This window comes from Gossypium arboreum, chromosome 5 (assembly GCF_025698485.1).
Source record: "Gossypium arboreum isolate Shixiya-1 chromosome 5, ASM2569848v2, whole genome shotgun sequence".
In the NCBI taxonomy this organism is placed as follows: domain Eukaryota; kingdom Viridiplantae; phylum Streptophyta; class Magnoliopsida; order Malvales; family Malvaceae; genus Gossypium; species Gossypium arboreum.
The window spans coordinates 15,376,191-15,396,100 of NC_069074.1; the positions used below are offsets into that span (position 1 = coordinate 15,376,191).

The window sequence follows — 19,910 nt, forward strand, 5'->3', positions numbered from 1 at the left end:
CTTAATCTAACTCTTAATTTTTATTAGCACTTAATGTTGATTATTAACTTCTTAAAAGAATTCGAATTTTTTTTGTTAACTTTTTAAACATAACATTTTATATAACAAGTTTCATGTACTTCATTTTTTTTGTATTTGTTTTTAATTCTTTTTAACATGATATATAAAATAAATAGTGTCATGTTAACTTGAAGTGCATATGAACTGTCATATGAGTTGTCACATCAATATTATTAAAAAGATTAATATTTTTTAGTCAAATTTTTTAAAATCGACCCGATGGTTGAACAATCCAACCAACTTGATTAAAAATCATTGAAAATGAAAAAAATAATTAAAAACTCTGATTCAACAAATCCATACTAATTCTCAATCTAATCGATTAAAAGCCGTTCTATAGATTAATTCCCTAGTTAATTTTCAATCCAACCGTTGTAACCGGCTAATCTGGTCCACTTCACACATCATTGGTTTTAGTTAGCATTTCTATTTAAAAAATTGATTAATAATGAAATTTAATTAAAAAATTAAATTAAATTAAATTAATAAAAATAAAAATTAAGAGTTAAATTTATTATTATACAATTTAGAAATACATGAAGCGAATCCCTTCAGCAAAAGAGAAGTGTAAATCAATGACAAAAAGAAAAAAAATTGAAGAAATGTTGTTTTTCTCCTTTATTGTCTTTGCATGAAAAATATTTTGATTTAAGAAAATTCAAAATGTACATGCATAAATGTAAGAAGAAATAAATAATAATAATTTTCTATGATTTATTTTATAAATGTTATATAATTATAATTCGAAATCGAATCATGTTTAATAAAAGTCGGACAAACGTTTTAAAAGAAAGAGATTTCTTCTTCCTTTAGACTTCAGGTTCTCTGCTCCTAAAGAATTGAACCACTCGACCCTATATTTTTTCACGACTGTAGTATCAACAATAAGATAAGGATAAAAATTTAAAAAACAGATAAAAGATTTAGCATATATTAGCAAGTAGTATTTATAGTTAAATCGAGAGCTTCTTAATTTTTAAAAAATATATGATAATATTTAAAATGTATTTAGTAATTTTCATAGCAGTTTTTAGTTTTTAGTGGTAGAGGACATTTTGTTATGAGACCGGTGTTAAATAATGATTTTGGCTTCTAGTTGAGGGATTAAGCTCAACTGCCTTTATTGCAACAAAAATAAAAATGTATTTAGTGATTTTATTTTGAAAACTATATATTATTAATACCATAAATTAAGAAGTTTAAAAATAAAAAGAGTAGTATACGCGCGGAATATATCTCAACAGTAAAAACCAAAGAGTTTTAGTTCGAGTGTGTGTGTGTGTGTGTTTGTGTCCGTGAGTCACCAACAGGACACCCTCGCAAATTCAGCATTATCCCACTCGCATAACATAATAAAGTAGATGGTAGAAACAGAATCCTTCTCCTCCTCAAATATTAACTCATCCTTTTTCTCTTTCCCTCTGTACTCTTTCTCTTCACTTTTTGCTGCAAGTTGCAACTGTGTACTCTTTATGTTCTTCTCTTTTTTCTAGTTGTTTGTAAAAAATTTAAAAGGAAAAATAAACGAAGATGAAGGTGAAGGTGAGGCATATAGTGTTGAATTTGCTATGGGTTTCCGTGTTTTCTCCCATCTTTATTTACACTTACATGGTCGGCACTTTCTTCGATCCCTCTTTCTGTATGTCTACTTCTTCTTTTCTCTCTTTAATTATTTATTTTTTGATCTTACTGTTGTTTTACATCGTTCACGTTTCCCTTCTCTTATTGTAATTTTCTGCAGCGAGACTCGATTTTCTTGACGATGTTGCAGCATTTGTAAGTTCCTTTTTGCAATTCTTTCATCATTTCTCATTATATAAACTACCCAGAATTTTGAATTTTCCTTTCTTTATTTCTTCAGACGTTGTCCGGTGATACCAGCCATCTCCATGTTGTTCCTCTGGTAGTAATATAATAAGATTAGTTCAGTTTATTTTTCGTGGCTGGCTTGGCTTTATATGTTGACATTGGTATTGATTTTGGTTGTAGGAAACTTCCACAGCCCTCAAAAAACCCGTTGGGGTCGTATATTCCGACCACTCTGCTAATTCCTTCCCCAGTGGTAAAACATGAAGTGAAAATTTATCTACTTATTTAATTTAAAATTTAGAGAATTGGATGATGATGATGATGATGATGGTTTTAAATTCCCAAATTACAGAGGTGACGGAGCATAAATCTACAAGAGTGCTTTCTGCTGCGAGTGAAGAACGTCAACCCCTACTAAACAACCCCATTACACAGGCCAATGAATCTCAACTCTTCGTAATTTCTTTCAGTCTCATTACCATATCAATAACATGTTACTTGCAATCTCGCATTCGATTTCAATTTATGGTTGTTCCTCTTTCTTTAGTCTTACTATCCTACTTCCATGGTTACTTTCCTCTTTATGTGGTAAGGGTTTTGAGTCTGCATGTAGGCCTTGTTTGCTACAATGGAAATGCTGACTGTTACTCTTTTCTACCGTCTGTTCTAAACCTTTGCTATATGAGGAGCTTCATTTGTCTGCAATACATATAACCCTGATCTTCTACTTCTAACCCATCATTTTCTCTTTCGATGTCCTAGTTATCCAACGGTTTCCTTCAGTTTTGAGTTGCTATATAATGAAAGCATTCCTTTGATAACGTTTGTGTTAACTTTAACCTCTTAGAGATGGCATTCACTAACCCTTTTGTGGTTGTTAACCCTTTATTCTATTTTGCCTATCGATAACTGCTTAACATTTTGGAATAATTGTTCTCTACAGCTAAAACTAGTTTCTTAGTCTTTTACACGTTTCCAGGTTTAACAGTGAAAGGAAACTTCTAACATGAATGTATATGTAGTTAACAGTTTTCTTGCCCTGTTTTCTCTGTCAATAGGCTATAAGCCTTGAGGAACAACACACGCTGCCCCCTGGTAAGATTGAGCAAAAAGAGCAATCAGTTAACAAATCTTACGAAATGACTGAAGCAGCAGATGTTCAGGTCCATCGAATCAAAGACCTGCTCATCCGTGCGAAAGTGTACATCTCCCTTCCAGCCATAAAAAGCAACTCGCGTTTGACAAGGGAGCTTCGATTGCGGATTAAGGAACTTTCACGTGCTATTGGTGATGCAGCCAAGGACACTGATCTGCCAAAAAGGTAACTCATCTTTCTGAAACAAGGATGCTGCTCTTATTTTAATTATTTTTAATTTCTTTTTGTTTGGAGGATTTTAAGTGTAGAATGTTGCTTCCACTTTGCTTTTATCCATCAACATGAATCTTATTGTTGCAGTGCCTTTGAGAAGTTGAAAGCAATGGAGCAATCATTAGAAAAAGGTAAGCAGATTCAAGATAACTGTGGCGCTTCGATAAAAAGGCTTCGGGCTATGCTCCACTCAACTGAAGATCAACTCCGAGTGCACAAAAAAAAGACCACGTTCTTGGCACAGTTAACTGCAAAAACCCTTCCCAAAGGTCTTCATTGCCTGCCTTTGCGTCTTACTACTGAGTATTATACCTTGGATTCTTCACAACAGAACTTTCTAGATGAAGACAAATTAGAAGACCCCCGACTGTACCATTACGCGCTTTTCTCCGATAATATATTAGCAGCTGCTGTTGTTGTAAACTCAACCATTTCCCATGTTAAGGTAAATGTACTCCCCTATAGAGGCTTAACTCATACTTTCAGTCGCCAATGGAAAGTGAAAACGGTTTCATTTTTAATCTTAAGATTGTCTTAATCTTTTTGTTCATAATTTTCATGATTATGGTTGACTTATTTAACTCAGTAAGTTTATTTAACTCATTAAGTTTGCTTAATTCCTCACAGCACCCTTCGAAGCATGTTTTCCACATTGTTACAGATAGGCTCAATTATGCAGCAATGAGGATGTGGTTTCTGCGTAATTCACCAGGGAAAGTCACTATACAGGTTCAGAACATCGAAGAATTTACATGGTTAAACTCAAGCTACAGTCCAGTCCTTAAGCAGTTAGGTTCTCCTTCGATCCGTGATTATTACTTCAGGGCCCACCGGTCTAATTCTGTTTCAAATCTGAAGTACCAAAACCCAAAATACTTGTCCATCCTGAACCATCTTCGGTTTTACCTACCAGAGATCTTCCCAAAACTCAATAAAGTATTGTTCTTAGATGATGATGTAGTAGTCCAGAAGGACCTTAGTGATCTTTGGTCCCTCGATTTGAAGGCCAACGTTAATGGTGCTGTTGAGACTTGTGGAGAAAGCTTCCATCGATTTGATCGGTATCTCAACTTCTCACATCCTCTAATCTCAAAGAACTTTGACCCACATGCTTGTGGATGGGCATATGGAATGAACATTTTCGATTTGGCGGAGTGGAGGCGGCAGAACATAACAGAGGTGTATCACAGATGGCAGAAGCTGGTAAGTAATGTGTAAATGCTGGCTAAACAGATAATAGGATAGGCATTAAAGTAACTAAGAAACCAAGTGAGTTCATCTTGTTTGCATTGTTAGTCTTCATTAGAGATCAGCTACTACCCTATGCTAGTATATTATCTTTATTATTATTATTGAAGGAAATTTTGTTTGCAGAATCATGGCAGGCAATTGTGGAAGTTGGGGACCCTGCCTCCTGGTCTCATTACATTTTGGAAACGCATTCATCCCCTGAATAGGTCTTGGCATGTGCTTGGGCTTGGCTACAATCCTAATGTCAACCAGAGGGAGATTGAACGAGCTGCTGTTATACACTATAATGGCAACTTGAAACCATGGCTGGAGATAGGCATACCCAAGTACAGAAACTATTGGGCAAAGTACGTACATTATGATAGTGTGTATTTGCGAGATTGTAATATCAATCCGTAGAAAGCCTTCTTTAAATGTCCTTACACATAATGAACCAAAAAAAAAAAGAACCTTACATATTGTTTAGCGGTGATCTATGTTAATTTAGATTCATTCTTTCTTGTATACATAGTCAATTTTGGTTTTGGTTTTTTCAGTTTCTTGTCACATTTTGTTACAAAATCATGTTGATGTGGCTATAAGTAGCTACGTATGAATATGATCTGTGGCAATCATCTTTCCAAATTCCCTCTTGTAGCTGAGCGTCTTGCTCGTTTGAATTTCTTCTTATTATCCGCTCGCCAGCCCACACATCATGCTAAAAGCTTTTTAACGAAACCTGCTTCTTCATCATATACGTGGGAGTGTAACGTGAGGATTAATGAATTTGGTCACCGTGGCAGTGTCGAAGAGGCGAAGAAACTGTTCGACGAAATGCCTCACATTCTAAAGGATGCCGCTTCTTATGCTTCCATGATCAATGTTTATTTGAAAAATGATGATCTTCCCAAAGCTAGACACTGTTTCACTCCTTGCCCTACAGAAATATTTTTGCTGAATCTGCAATGATACACGGATATGTAAAGGCCCATCGTCTACCTAAAGCTTGTCGACTGTTCAACGACATGGTTGACAGAAATGCCTTTTCCTGGACTAGTTTGATTTCTGGGTATTTTGCAATCGGGCAAGTTGAAGAGGGTCGTCTGCTTTTTGAACAAATGCCTGATTCTTTGAAAAATGTGGTGTCTTGGACGACTTTTGTTTTGGGTTATGCACGAAATGGTTTGATCAATGAAGGTCGCCACATGTTTGATAGAATTCCTGACAAAAACATTGTTGCTTGAACAGCTATGCTCAAGTCTTATGGTAAACATATATGCTAACATCAGGTGCCAAACCAAATGAGATCACTTTTGTAGAAATCTTATCGGCTTGCAGTCGGGCTGGTCTTGTGGAGAAAGAACTAAAGCTATTTGATTCAATTCACGCATTTGGTTTACAACCCAAGGCTAAGCACTATTCCTGCCGTGTGGGCATCCTTGGTCGAGCAGGACAACTGGACAAGGCCATGAGTGTTGTCAAGAAAATGTCTCCATCCAAAAGAGATGGCACCTTTCTAGGGGCTTTACTTGCTGCATGCAAAGCGCATGGGGGTCATAAAATAGCAAATCACATTAGCAAACTGCTTATTGAGCTAGAGCCCACGGATTCCGGTGTCTATGTTCTCTTGGCCAATGTATATGCAGCGCATGAGAAATGGGATGAGTTTGCCCAAGTAAGGAAAATGATGAGGGAGAGGAAACTGAAGAAAGTTGCTAGTTTTAGTCAAGTAGAAGTAAAAGGAAAGAATCATGTATTCTTCGTCGGGGACAGATCCCATCCTCAAGTTGAAGGGATCCATGAAATGCTACGACTTATGCACGACCACCTTCTACGGCCGAGGTGGGTTACATTAGATGAAATTTGACCACCTAAATGTATCTTTACTCACACAGTAGTTGGATTTGCAAGAAGCTGAAGAAAAATGCAGTTTTTTTATGTCATCTAGGTTTTGGTTCACACAGCAGTCAAAATTCGCTGACTGTAGGCATCTTGTGATGATCGACAGTGTAAACTAACTGTCCACAAACTACACATACTTCATGAAATGCTACGACTTATGCACTACCACCTTCTACGACTGAGGTGGGTTACGTTAGATGAAATTGACCACCTAAATGTACCTTTACTCGTAGTAGTTGGATTTGCAAGAAGCTGAAGAAAAATGGAGTTTTTGATGTCATCTAGGTTTTGGTTCACACAGCACTCAAAATTGGCCGACTGTAGGCATCTTTTGATGGTCGACAGTGTAAAACTAACTGTCCACAAACTACCCATAGTTCATTATATTGCTAAATGATAGTCTCTGCAGATGAGCATTGTATGGGTGGATATGCTTGGAGAAATGCTCTGTTTAATTTAAATACGTGGATGCTGCATTTACATTATCAAAGTAAAGCTCGGAAATCCGCATAATTATGCTTCGAGTTTAAAATGACTTGGAACACTTCATACTGAAAATACTAGAATCAAGAAAAAAAACAGCTTAATGTTTCCTGGGGTCACTCACGTGGAACGAGGCCTCCGGTGACTTACCCGTTTTAGGATGCAAAGGCGTAGCCGCTTACTAAGGGCTTCTAGCTTTTCTAATTTCTCATGTTTCGGCTTTGGAGTTGTTGAATCTCTCTTCTTCTGTTTCTTCTGCTTCTTCTGCTTCTCTTTTTCCTCTTTGGGTGGATCACTTGATTTTTGCTGCGTGCTTTTCAGAGGTGTTGCAAGCACATCAAGAGTCACCTAATGAGACAGACACAGCCCTCTTCTCGGTAAGAAAGATATGACCGGAAATCAGATACAATTATAGCAATGATGCAGACAAAGGGGGCAGCCCATTCGAGTTTGAAATAAATCATAAATCATGCAGCAAACAAAAGCTTAGAATTTATTAGCCTGTTATATGCATTATGAGATGAAGGTAAGCCTTCATCACAACATGGTTAAGATTCCTCTTGCCATGAGCAGAGTTAGAGGCAGACAGAGATGTAGAGCAACCTGATTTCCGTTATTAGCAGCCGTACAGTCTGCTGAAGATTCTTCATCACTGCCCCCCAGTGAAGAGCATCTTCCCCAACTTTCCCTGTTTGAGCTTGTATATGAGCAACATTCATCACTTTGGCCATTAGGCTTATCCTGCAAATCGGAAAGCAAAAATCTGTAATGAAACAAAGTGGGAATAGCAGAAAAACAAGTTGCTCATAATTTATTTCAGCAGGTTAGAAACCATGTTCAGTAACAGACAATAGTCACATTGGAGGTGAAGTCATGGGTGCGGAATGAAACTAACATTAAATTGAGTATAAAACAGGGCAGTTTCTCAGGCTAGCTTGAGAGAGCGTCATGCAAAAACTCAATAAAAGAACTACCTACTCTTCCCTGTTAAAAGAATAAAATATACGTATGACAGACTTAAGTGCAGATAGACACAAAGGAAATTCATGGATACCTGTAAATTTGATTGCTCATCACCGTCAGGTCTAATATTTCTACTAAGCATGGGATCCTGCAATTATAAGAAATAACAAAATTTAAAAATATACTTAGTTTTAGATTAACAAGCAAACAAATACCAAAAACAAAGTGAAATGGAATACTACCAATCTAGCAAAAGGTGCAACTTCTGAGACGAGTTCACTAACTGGCTTAGTCATCAAAACTCTAGGTGCAGCAGAAGATGAACTTGGAACATTGGTTGATTCAGTTTCAATGCCAGTGATTATTTCATACAACAGGCTCTAAAAAGAATTACACAAAATTCAAGTTAATCCTTTGGTAGCTATATATCCCCATATTCCAATGTCTACAAAAGCTTTTACAGGACATACTACTATCACCAATTACTCGGGTCAGATCATCTTAGCCAAGACCTTTATCCAGGAAATTAATTTCCAGCCTAGGCATAGTAGTCTCCTTGTTGGTATGTTAGTCTATAAGAAATTCGTGAATACATGATTATGGGGATGTGTTAATACACTGAACATTACTAAAAATATATTATTTCTCAGCTGCAACCTAAAAATACCTAAAGACGAAGGAAGTTATGACATAATAATGCAGCCGGGCTGAACTCCTAAATTCTTGGGGGTTTACTGCTACTGATCCAAATCTTAATGGAAAAGCTTTACAAGAGGCAGAGTTTCAGAAGAAAACAGAAAAAATGGAAAAATATGTACATCACATAATGCAAACCGAAGGACACTGATATTTGACTCTTAAACTACTTTCTCAAAAGCTCCAACATGAAAAGAAATTCACCTCATCCATGCCAGCACCGACTTTCAAATCACCAAGATCATAGTATTTCTCAAGCTTACTTGAACAAGCAGAAGAAATTTGAGGAGGACGAAGCACGTTGAAGAAGAAAATGGAGACTGAATCATAATAAAACTGTGGCCTGGAGGAGTTGTGATCGCCATCAAATTTTATAACGTTTTTATCTCCCTGCATATAATATGCATAACACTTCCAAGATCAGCCAATACATCCAAGAAAAAGTAAGAATTTTTAAAAGGTAAATTACCGCATATGATTTAAATATGAGGTCAGAGTGATGAGGTTGAATAAATTTGTCCTCACTGGCATGTCCAAATAGAGCTGGAATGAATGTTTTAGGTGCTACCTGTGAATAGAAAGTCTAGAATGTTACTCAAAATAATTAACAGTAGGTAAAGAAACAAACCCCACATAAAATGGCGGGAAAAAAATCTGCCAATTGATCTGGAAAATAGGTTTTAACATAAAGAAGGATGAAAAAAAGTTAATCAACTCGCTAACTTGTGAACATCAACAAGTTCATTAATATGGACAAACCTTCAGACAGTTTAGATCCATAATGTCAAACTTCGCCTTCTTCTGAATTACACGTCTCATGTACTGCACAGCCATCTTAACCTAATTGAAACAGAAGGCAGGAAATACAATTTATTCCAACAAACCCCATTTTGTCAATTCACATGTCAAGACTATTTCAAAAAAAAAAAAAAAAAAAACATGTCAAGACCGATAGAGTAATTATCATTGCTGTACTAGTACCGAATTCTTTCTGGTTAAAGAATCTCTTTCTAGTTGCTCTGGAACAATTAGGATATTCTCTAGAAGAAATACGGGGTTCTGCTTTTGGCGGCAACATGCCGCCAAAACCAGCATAGATATACACAATCTGATAAAAGCAGCACATTAGCACCACTTACCACACCTCACATCTGGTACTTAGGTGTGGTGGCATTTTCTGACCATACCAACAGACTAGTTTTGGACATTTTAGCTGAACCACTCTTTCTACTTCCATTGGGTGACCATAATGGGTAAAATATGAGATCATGCACCTCATGTTTAGCCCCATTATTTGCTGTGTTAGAGCATGCATATCATTCCATGGTTATTGGTCAATAACATATGATATCTTCACAAGGTAAAATTTGGTCTGCATGCCCGGTTACTTTGAACCCGCAAACTTAAGCTAACACATATGCAGAAAGATTCATACCGTGAATTTAGGAAGCCGGATTTTATACACGTCAACCAGTTCCATCATAAGATCAAATAAGTTTGAGAAGGCACTGTCTAACACCATTCCTGCTATTGAAGGATCTTCTGCTCCATAAAGAAGGCTGCATTAAATAACAAAGAGAGAAACCTAACATACTAGTAAGCATACTTTTCCTAGGAAGAAACAAAATACAAATCTTTGAAGCATCATCAAGAGAATAAGCATTCCAAACAAGGGCTTTGAAACACATCCTGTTTGAGAAAGCAAAGAGTGTCTGAAAATGCAATAAATAAAGTGAAAATATGAAGCACCTGGTGACAGCACCCATTGATCGTCCCCAGAGACCTATACGTGATATTTGTCTTTCACTTCTCAAATATGATACCACGATCTTGAGATCGTCTCTCTGTAAAGAGTTTAAAAATCAATAAAGAAACATATAAAAAGACAAAAAGGAATACATAAATGTTCATTAAACTTAGATAACAGAGGCACTCAATTAGATTGAGTACATACCTCATGCCAACCAAGGCTAACATAATCACCATCAGATAAGCCTGACCCCGAGAAATCAAGTGTGAATACCGTAATATTTGATGGAAGAAGAATTACAGCAGCTTCATTGGCATCAGCCCTACATCCACTGTGATATCAACCACAGAAAAAAGAGGGTAAAACTTTATCTCTTTTTATGCTATGTAATCTTCGATAATGATTCAGGCCAATTGTTTTTTGAGGCACAATCCTATTTAAAAGCTATTTAAATCTAAGCTTTCATTTAACCAGAAGATACAGAAAGAATCTCATACCTATTTCCATGGCAGTATATAACACAAGGGAGTGGAGTTTCTTCAGGGAATGGTGAGGGCATATAATGACTGCAACGCAACTTATGCCCTCTTGCATTTGTAAGCTGTATACATTTGAAATAGATAATCTAACATGTGCCAAGAAGCTAAATATAAAGCCCTGAGGTGACAGACAGAAAAAAGAGATAAAAGGCTAATTAATGTCCATACTTGCCTCCAAATCTTGTCTTTTGAATTGCCTGCCTGCAAGAGTAAACTCCTTTTCCCAAAGATACTGCTCTGGATTATAATCAGCCCTGCATGTGCACATGGCAAAAGCATAAAAGATAGTGACCGAAGGGAAGATCAATGATTGGAGCAGCAGTGCAGCACTAACAACTTACAAGTAGTCAAAAGGTTGAGTAATGAAAAAAGGAGTTGCAAATTAACAAATGAGATGGAGGCAACAGTAATTCGCAAAGACAACTCCTTAACATGCATGCATCATTCAGTAGAAGTATCATCATTTTAACACGTCTCTTTAGTACACTAGTTATTGTTTGACAGTAAGACTCAGTTCAACATCTATTACACAACTTAAGAGGTCATGTAGCCCTTTTTTCCATATTTTGAAAAAAATTGTTGCAATTATTGAGATGCTATGCTTTTATGCATTATTTATTCCTTCCTTTAACTTAGATGTTATCAAGATTGTCGTTGCTCAAAAAAATAAAATTTTAACTATAGCTTTTTCTCTCATCACTCATTCTAGCACTATTTTCGACTAACATAATCTATTTATTTGGTAAATTTTTAAATTATGCAAATTTTATAAAATTATTATTTAAGAAAAACAGTACCAACTTTCAATTTTTCCAAAACATTAATATTTTGTTTTAAGTTTTATTTTATAAAATTTTTCATTTTAAAAGATCGAATTAATTTTATTTTATAAACACAAAAAATATATATAAAATAAGATAATTGGTAAATACAGCATTTCAAAAAAAGAAAAGAAAATTTGGACTATATTATAAAACAATCTTCAAAATATGGTTGGCTTAGGGTTTTTTTTATAAAGTAATACTTCAATTTTACTTATTCAACATTTTTGTCCACCAACTATTGTGAACTTTTACCATGTTATTACACTAACCAACCAAACAAGGCAGAGGAAGAGCGAAACACAAGGGTATGCAATTTGTTTCAACCCTGATACTAGCACAACTTTTTCGTTGCAAAAGAGACAATAAAGAACTAAAATGCAATGGAAAAATTAGGATAACGGCCTGGGTCGTTCCAGCTTTAAGAGATGAGCAAGGAATTAGAGTGGAGTAGTGTAACAGAGACATACCTTGGCGGTCGAATAACAAAATTGATGAACTGATCAATCATCTTGCTTTGAGCGAGCTTTTTTGGTTATGATTGTGAATCGACAGAAGCGTGAAACTACTCCAGCGCAATGTACGAGCAGGTCCCCAAATTCACCTGTCGAACATTTTAGGTCGCTCCAATTGAACTGTTTCTATCTCTCTTTATAAATAGAGAGAGAGTGTGTGGGAGATTATGGAAGAAACTTCCTTCTCTTATTGGAAGGAAGGCATCTTTAAGAAGCCGTACATTAAATTATAAATTTCGCAGTCCCCCGGAGAGAGTTGGGCGGAATGTCTCCCTCAAACATCGTCACGAACGTCCAACCTTTCGTGCCAAAGAAAAAATTAATCGTGGAGCTGAATGTGAGCGGTTAGTAACTAAACAAGTAATAACAATTACTAGGAAAGGAGTTAACTAAAGAATAGAACACAAAACCTGGTTCACAACCTTTTTCCTTCCAGATCTAATGCGGCTGGACTTTTGGGTGAAGTCTTCTCGCAATTAAAGTTGTCAGCTGAGAGACGCGTGTAGTAGATGGATCTTTTACCTGTTTCTTGGGAAGAATCACCGAGAAAAAGGAAACGAAGTTGAAGGAATCCGATTCCAGATCTCACAAAAACAGAAACGTACTTTTCGAACCAGAAGGTGGAAGAAAAAGTCAAACAAGAGAGAGAATTTTACCAAAAAAATGGAGTATGGAGAGCTCACAGGTTTTGGTGCGGCTGTTGGCGGCTGAGAAGGGAGATAGCAGCCAGCAGGAGGCAAGAGCAAGCAAGCACAGCTCAGAGACAGACAGAGGCAGAGAGAGACGGAGCTTTTTCTTTTGTGCCCATTTTTACTGGGTTTGTTTATTTCATAATATTTTATTATATCCTTAAAAGTACTCATTTAAAGTTTTGAGTAATATTATAATACCAATTTAATTTAAAAATATGATAAATATCTATAAAATAAAATTCTGTCATTTATCTGGAAACTAATTTTAATTCCTCAAAAATAACTACAAACAAACTGTTGTGAGCATTGGATCAAGTTTATCCAATTGAACTTAAACTTGTTAATTTAAAATTTTACCAAATTGAGAATAAATCTATAATTCTACCAATTTGAGTTCAATGAAAATAAATATGATTTGATTAATTATAAATAACATTAGACAATATTTTCTTAATTTCAAGTTTGTTGAGTGGATTAAAAACTCCCAGTTTTGGGTTTTTTTTACTTTTCTAACGTCTCTCTTACATTTGGAGTCTCAAAATAGAAAAAAGAAGAAAAAAAACAGTTGCTGTCTCCTTAAATAAGATGGAAGGGTGGAAATGATTCAATAAAAGTTATTATCTAATCTACACTAAAAATGGATATTTTACTATATTTTAGAACATTTGGCAAATATGGGAAATCCCACTTAAAATGGTCCTCAAAACCAAATAAATGGCTATTAAATTCTATCCAAGTGGGTGATGACCAAAAAGAAAAATGAATGCGATTGCCTCACAGTATTTTAATTTTGAAAAACTAAACGCAAGTTACGCAACCCAACCAAAAAACTTTTGAATTGATTTTGAGATTTTTTTCCCTCACCCCTCAAAAACAAAAATTTAAATTCTTCAATTCATCACTCAACTTTTAAGTTATTTTTATTTTAGTTACCTAAAATAAGTCTTACAATTTCGTCATTACCATTAGAGAATAATTGATTTTAATCACCCAAACTTTAAATCCCTAACGACGATTGACTGAATACGCATATTATGTTTATATTTTACATTTTGATCATTCAATTTTAAATCGTTTTATTTTGATCATTTAAAAATTCTTTCTTTTAAATAAAAAAACTTGAAAGATTAAAATAAAAAAGTATAAGCTAAAAAACGCATTAAAAATTGTCAAAATATACCTGCATTAGAATTTTGATGCATTATTTTATTCTTCCAAATCTAACGTTTAGAACTTTCCGCAGATAATTTTTAATTATTTTTTTCATTTTAAAAGAAATGAAAGGTTAAAAAGTAAAATAAATATATTTATTTCTTTAGCTAAAATTAATAAAAGAAAGGAAAATAAAGTAATTCTAATATATTTGCTTAAGATATGGAAAGTAAAGTAAATGATTTGTTGAAATAAAATTTTCAATTATAACCTTACTTAAATAACATATAATATTTAAATTAAATTATAAAAACTAATGTTCTTCATAAAATAATAATTACAAGTTTTAATAAAAATATAAATTAATTTGATAAATTGTTAATTTAATACAAACTTTTAAAAACTAGAGTACTAATAATTCAAAAATATAGAACCATTTACAATAAAGTAATAAGGTGTTAAAAATGAAAAAAAAAATCAATGCATTAGTAGGAGAAAAATTTTAAAAAATAAAAATTATTTTCTTTCCTTTTCTCTCCCTTTCCCCCAAATTGGAGTATTTAAAAGATAAAAGAAAACAAAGGAAAGTGAGAAATTCTCAACTCTCTTCACTTATCCAAACAAGGGCAAGAAGAATCCTTTCCCTTGAATTACTTAACTTTCCTTCTCCTTACCCCAGTCGAAACATAATGTTAAAGTTTTTTATACCCAGATTAATACTTAAAAAAAATTCTTTGGACTGTCTTTGGACTGACCAACTTAAAAGTTGAGTGACTAAAATGAAAATGTAAATATAATGTGGTGTTTAGTTAACTATTGTTAGAGAATTAACACTTGGATGACTAAAATGAAAACTTGGATTTATTTTGGTAACCAAAATAAAAATAACCTAAAATTTGAGTGACTAAAATGAATATATAGACGATGTGTGTTTAGTCAATCGATGAAAGCATTCTCTGATGCATTTCTTATTTAATGACCAAAATGAAAGCAACTTAAAAAATTGAGTGACCAAATAGGGAATTTACCCAAAATAAAATAAAAAGCCTCAAGGGAAGGTAATGTGAAGGTAAACCCATATCACACGGCATATAGGACACAGCTGTTTCCACTCTGTAGTTTCTTTCTACCTTCTGAGTAAGCCTATTTTTTTTTATCTTGTGAATAGTTTGCTTTCCAACTACAATTCAATTTGATGCAAAACCAACTTTTTGTATCCTAAAGATAAACCACCCAATTTTCATGAAGCCTATCAGTTAGGGTCATTCACTCATTCCTGAGGCCTCAGAAACAAACCAAAACCATAAAAACAAAACAATAATTGATCTAATGCGTCGTGTAATTGGACTCACCCTGCTGCTTACCAGGCCTTATTTCTTCCGTGTAGAATTACCTTTATACACAGTCAAAACTCTTTCAAGTAATTGTTTCACATAATCAGTTTCATCACATGCTACACTACGACAGTATCGCATCAGGAAATCCGTCTTAACCGAAAAGAGAGTTGCAGAATCTCCTTTTGTGTGTGGAATATAATGAAGCTAACAAATGACCCCAACTGTTTCAACATGGCCACCCATCAATTCGACATATTGAAACCAGTGCAAACTGGAACCGCAATGTTTCGATCAAGGTAGATCAAGGTAGATTTCAACAGCTGCTACCTGCAAAGTGCAAACGACAGATCTGTAGGAACTGGAACCTGGTTTAGACCATATATAGCAACTCTTTCTCTAGCTATTGCCTCTTTGAACAATTTCTATTTTCCTTGCAGAGAGAACTGAGAAGGGAGGGGGATTAGATTTGTTCAAAAATTTTGGAATGTCTATGCTCTACAGGTTACTACTGGGTGTCACTATGCCTTGAAGCTTCCACCCACCATATCCTGCTACAGCAAATGCCTGAAAACGTAAGACACTAGGTTCAGTAATGGTTCACCCATTCAAACATTATAAATGATATTAAATCTGATATTAAATGGAGATTAAGCAGCACTGGTCAAGTTTTTGCATCTTCATCTCTGTACCTTTCCAAAACGGACATTATGATTGAACCATCGCTTTCTATATATGGAGATTTTCTAAATAAAAAGATACATCAAGAGGGGATCAGACAGAATGAACACCACAAATTCACAAGCTTAATTATACTTTTTTAGAAGGGAATCAGTCAATTTAGTTCTAAACACGGTTAATCCCACTTCTCCCATCTGTCTACTAATGATTTATGATACTACGCCCTAATTTCAAGGCAACACTGTTTATCAAACAAGTATCAGTTTTCAAAAGTTTTGGCACTAGGTTTCACAGATGTTTATGCTTCAAGTGAATAAACTTCGAAAGTCTATTGAATATCCATCCTGTAGCCTCTACATGAACCCCCTGAATAGCATAATTTTATGTAGGTCACACACTTCTATTCTTCTGACATGTGTCTGACAAATATCCAGCGCAAAATGCATGGCTTTCTGCTCCAAATATAAGGAAAAACAAAGAAAAATAGAATGTAACCACATTAGAATGTACATATCCTACCTTGACGGAGTACAAGCAAAAGAAGCCTTATTTCATGCAATTAATTAACACAGAAAAAAGTAGAAGAAATGTCCAACTACATTTTTTTCTTTCAAAAAAGTAGAAGAAAGACGGAAAGCTTGCATCAGCCTTGTCTATCACGTATCTTGTTCTCAAGCAAAATTTCAATATACAAAACCATTAAATCTGCAAATTCTACAAGAACACAAAATAGAAATTTCCTTGAAACATAAACTGGATTATGCTTTATAAGAGCTTATGAGAATAGTTCACAAGTCCAAGTTAGCAGCACTTCTGAAGAGGTGCAGTTCTTGCAGATAATAAAGGTCAAATATATAGTGATAGAGTATCAAGCGACTGGACTCGGCATATACTGAGCTTATAAATGTAAGGGCAAACGAAATTGAGACAACATAACTAAAAATAGTTTATGAAGAGGGGAAATACAACCTCTTCCCATGATTTTCCAGGAGCTTCAAGCAAAGCAGCATTACAAGTCTTGAGTTCTACGGAAGCACCAGTGAACATGGAGGCCGCCTCTTCCCATCCCCTATTATGCCCCATACACCTGTATAACTGATTTAGTGTAAATCTGGGATAAACTATGAGTAGACATTTTCTTAGGAAATAAGCACACCATTACACTAATCAGGTTTACACTAAAGAGTGGCAACCTAATGCTTGGACTAGAATGACACGTTGAAACAAAATAAAGACAGCCAAGGACTAATCAAAGCAGAAGGCAAAAGAGAAACTGACATAATAGTGAATAATTCATCCCTTGAATATTGACATATAGTTCGTTGGAGGTGTTCAGCAGTCTGACCATCCATGGCTGCAATGGAATAATAACTAGATATGAAATGGACCTCCGCTTCCAGGAAACCACGCGCCTCTTCCTGCATGATATTAAGCGTTTCCCTGGTCCGCAGGGCATCACTGGAGCAACATAAATTAAGAGGTTGTGAATTTCTTTTTGCTTTCTAATCTTCTGAAAAGCGGTAGTGAGGTTTTCAAAATATGATATTTAAAGAAGATAAACTAGCTAACCTGCATAAAATAAGCTGAGGGATCCAACCCATACGTTCGAGCTTTCGAGAAACCGTTACAGCGTCAATTCGTCCGGTTTTACTGAGAGGGCGGTCATGATCTGATGGGGTTGGTGTTCGCCGAATTGTCGCATTCATCGATAAGAAAATTAAGATAGCAAGATATGGGATTAATAAATAAATAAATAAAACAAGAGGTCAGAATGCTAGTGAAAGGAATTAAAAAAGAAAAGGAACCTCGCAAAGACGGATGTTGCCAAGAACTCTTGGCATGGCGAAGTAGAATGAGGCGGCGAGATGCAGGTTGGGCCTCCGACGCGGCTAGCTCCACCTCCGCCTCCGCCCCAATCATCAAACACCTCCTCCTCCTCCGGAGCAAACAGATAGGAACTGGGGTCAAGCCAATGCTCAATGGCTTGGAGGTCGAGAGGCAAGTGCCCACTCCCACGGTAGCACTAGCATTCATTTCTGATTTCAGTATCTGGAATCTTTGTGCCTCTATTTGCCAAATTGTTTTCCTTTGTATAGATGTGAAGTTAAAAATAATTGCTTGGTCTGAGAATGGGGACATGAAATTAAACATATTTTCCCATTACAATAATTTTTTTCATATTAATCTAAAAAATGGGCCTTTTTTCTAATTTCATCTTTGAATTTTGATTTTGTTAACCTATACACCATCATTTAATTTTTTAAAATTTTAATTTCTTTATATCTTTACTTTTGTATTTTTTAGATTATATATTTTTAAATTTTCAAATAATAATATGACATAATTTTAAAATAGTGTATCTTCATTTTTGAAAAATATCTATATTTAAAAATTAATTTAAAATAGTTTGCTATTATTTAAAATTAATGTGCACCTGAATAAAATAAAAATCAAGTTTACAAAAATTACCCAATTTAAAGATTGAATGGTGGGTTTTTACCTAATATTATAAAAAAATTATACACCAAAATGAGTTGTCATTAGATTAATTACGAAAATGGTATATTTTTTGGTCGCTACCTACCGATGCAGCACAACCTATTATTTTATTATTAAATTTCTTTTTATTTAAAAAATATTATTATATTATTTTTAATATTTATATTAATATATAGATAAAAATACGGGTTTCTGAGATAAAAAATAATCAAAGCAGGTCAAGTTCGTCGAGTAGGCACGACTAGTCATGCCTGACAGGTAGGCACAACACCCTGCACATTTCCCTTTTCTTTCTTTGCATTTTACAAAAAATTGGTCTTATATCACTTTTAGTCCCTCTACTAGGCCTAAAATTAAAATTCAATCTTTATACTTGAATATCTACAATAATATTTGGTTCTATTTTTTATAATTTTTTTCAAATAATTAATATTGTTAATTACTCTGATAAAATTTTTGACGTGTTTTTTAAATAAAAATTAGTTTAACAAAACAATGATATGTTAAGTTAGAATAAGTTTAAATAATAAAATTTCAAACAAAATTGTATTAAAATTTTTGTTAATTACTCTATAAATTTTTTATTAGTTTAACAAAACAATGATATGTTAAGTTGAATAAATTTTAAATAATAAAATTTCTAACAAAATTGTATTAAAACTTTTGTTAATTACTCGATAAAATATTTGATTTGTTTTTTAAATAAAATATTAGTTTAACAAAACAATGATATGTTAAGTTGGAATACATTTTGTTAGAAATTTTATTATTTAAAACTTATTACACTTAACATATCATTGTTTTGTTAAACTAATATTTTGTTTAAAAACACGTTAAAAACTTTAACAGAGTAATTAACAATATTAATTATTTGGAAAAAATTATAAAAATAGGACCAAATATTATTGTAGAAATTCAAGTATAAAGATTGAATTTTAATTTTAGGCCTAGTAGAGGGACCAAAAGTGATATAAGACCAATTTTTGTAAAATGCAAAGAAAGAAAAGGAAATGTGTAGGTGTTGTGTCACTGTTAGGCACGACTAGTCGTGCCTACCTGACAAGCTCGACCCATTTCGGGTATTTTTTATCCGTATAAAACCCGTATTTTTATCCATATATTAATATAAATATTAAAAATAATATAATAATAATTTTTAAAACAAAAAAATTAATAATAAAATAATAGGTTGTGCCTGCTGTAGGCACTAATTCAAAAAAGTATACCATTTTCGTAATTAATCAATGACAATCCATTTTGGTGTATAATTTTTTTATAATATTAAGGTAAAAATCCTTGAATGGTGCTTTAATCCTAAATTAGAAATCAAAGTGCATGCGTTAGAATTTTAGGATTTGTTTAGTTGAGAGGAATGAAAATTAAAATGATAAAATTAAAAGAATAAAATTTATTAT

General features: G+C 34.1%; 3 protein-coding genes and 1 pseudogene across 16 annotated transcripts; 2 read left to right on the forward strand and 2 right to left on the reverse strand.

Moving 5' to 3' along the window:
• The first annotated feature begins 1,329 nt into the window (after positions 1 to 1,329).
• LOC108452966 (probable galacturonosyltransferase 4) lies at positions 1,330 to 5,113 on the forward strand. The gene is made up of 9 exons (XM_017750790.2): positions 1,330 to 1,699; positions 1,802 to 1,836; positions 1,922 to 1,963; positions 2,050 to 2,122; positions 2,222 to 2,325; positions 2,928 to 3,190; positions 3,326 to 3,683; positions 3,866 to 4,441; positions 4,613 to 5,113. Exons 1-9 carry the CDS (start codon positions 1,591 to 1,593, stop codon positions 4,886 to 4,888), a joined length of 1,836 nt encoding a protein of 611 aa, XP_017606279.1. The 5' UTR covers positions 1,330 to 1,590; the 3' UTR covers positions 4,889 to 5,113.
• LOC108452969 (pentatricopeptide repeat-containing protein At2g44880-like) lies at positions 5,081 to 7,133 on the forward strand (annotated as a pseudogene).
• On the reverse strand, positions 6,821 to 13,007 carry LOC108452967 (uncharacterized). Of its 13 annotated transcripts, none has more exons than XM_017750798.2 (16): positions 12,794 to 13,007; positions 12,560 to 12,659; positions 12,359 to 12,468; positions 12,093 to 12,226; positions 10,974 to 11,055; positions 10,760 to 10,863; positions 10,467 to 10,593; positions 10,262 to 10,356; positions 9,948 to 10,071; positions 9,272 to 9,352; positions 8,982 to 9,080; positions 8,717 to 8,902; positions 8,059 to 8,196; positions 7,908 to 7,964; positions 7,457 to 7,594; positions 6,821 to 7,201 (listed from the first exon to the last, which is right to left on the reverse strand). In XM_017750798.2, the coding sequence occupies exons 4-16, from the start codon at positions 12,131 to 12,133 to the stop codon at positions 6,974 to 6,976; spliced, it is 1,500 nt and encodes a 499-aa protein (XP_017606287.1). In that variant the 5' UTR covers positions 12,134 to 12,226; positions 12,359 to 12,468; positions 12,560 to 12,659; positions 12,794 to 13,007; the 3' UTR covers positions 6,821 to 6,973. The 13 variants fall into 13 exon arrangements, with proteins under 13 accessions (XP_017606287.1, XP_052884560.1, XP_052884561.1 ...); XM_053028600.1 differs by having other exon boundaries at positions 12,093 to 12,187; positions 12,794 to 13,006; XM_053028601.1 differs by having other exon boundaries at positions 12,093 to 12,187; positions 12,359 to 12,436; positions 12,548 to 12,659; positions 12,794 to 13,006.
• A 2,344-nt stretch (positions 13,008 to 15,351) lies between these two features.
• On the reverse strand, positions 15,352 to 18,173 carry LOC108450452 (uncharacterized protein At3g52155, chloroplastic). 2 transcript variants are annotated; one of them, XR_008283205.1, is made up of 6 exons: positions 17,802 to 18,163; positions 17,566 to 17,665; positions 17,275 to 17,454; positions 16,966 to 17,083; positions 16,008 to 16,448; positions 15,352 to 15,882 (listed from the first exon to the last, which is right to left on the reverse strand). XR_008283205.1 is itself a non-coding variant. In XM_017748084.2 (5 exons), the coding sequence occupies exons 1-5, from the start codon at positions 18,145 to 18,147 to the stop codon at positions 15,814 to 15,816; spliced, it is 813 nt and encodes a 270-aa protein (XP_017603573.2). In that variant the 5' UTR covers positions 18,148 to 18,173; the 3' UTR covers positions 15,352 to 15,813. The 2 variants fall into 2 exon arrangements, 1 of the variants encoding a protein (XP_017603573.2); XM_017748084.2 differs by lacking the exon at positions 16,008 to 16,448 and having other exon boundaries at positions 17,802 to 18,173.
• Between the last annotated feature and the right edge of the window lie 1,737 nt (positions 18,174 to 19,910).

Coding starts and splice junctions, on each gene's coding strand:
- LOC108452966 (XM_017750790.2), top strand. CDS start 1,591: ATGAAGGTGAAGGTGAGGCATATAGTGTTGAATTTGCTATGGGTTTCC. Junction 3,684..3,865: donor CAACCATTTCCCATGTTAAG/GTAAATGTACTC, acceptor AATTCCTCACAG/CACCCTTCGAAGCATGTTTT. Junction 4,442..4,612: donor ATCACAGATGGCAGAAGCTG/GTAAGTAATGTG, acceptor TTTTGTTTGCAG/AATCATGGCAGGCAATTGTG.
- LOC108450452 (XM_017748084.2), bottom strand. CDS start 18,147: ATGTTTAATTTCATGTCCCCATTCTCAGACCAAGCAATTATTTTTAAC. Junction 17,666..17,801: donor GCAACATCCGTCTTTGCGAG/GTTCCTTTTCTT, acceptor CAACCCCATCAG/ATCATGACCGCCCTCTCAGT. Junction 15,883..16,965: donor CTGGAAAATCATGGGAAGAG/GTTGTATTTCCC, acceptor TTACGTTTTCAG/GCATTTGCTGTAGCAGGATA.
- LOC108452967 (XM_017750798.2), bottom strand. CDS start 12,133: ATGATTGATCAGTTCATCAATTTTGTTATTCGACCGCCAAG. Junction 10,072..10,261: donor TCAATGGGTGCTGTCACCAG/GTGCTTCATATT, acceptor TATTTAATGCAG/CCTTCTTTATGGAGCAGAAG. Junction 8,903..8,981: donor TCATATTTAAATCATATGCG/GTAATTTACCTT, acceptor TATTATATGCAG/GGAGATAAAAACGTTATAAA.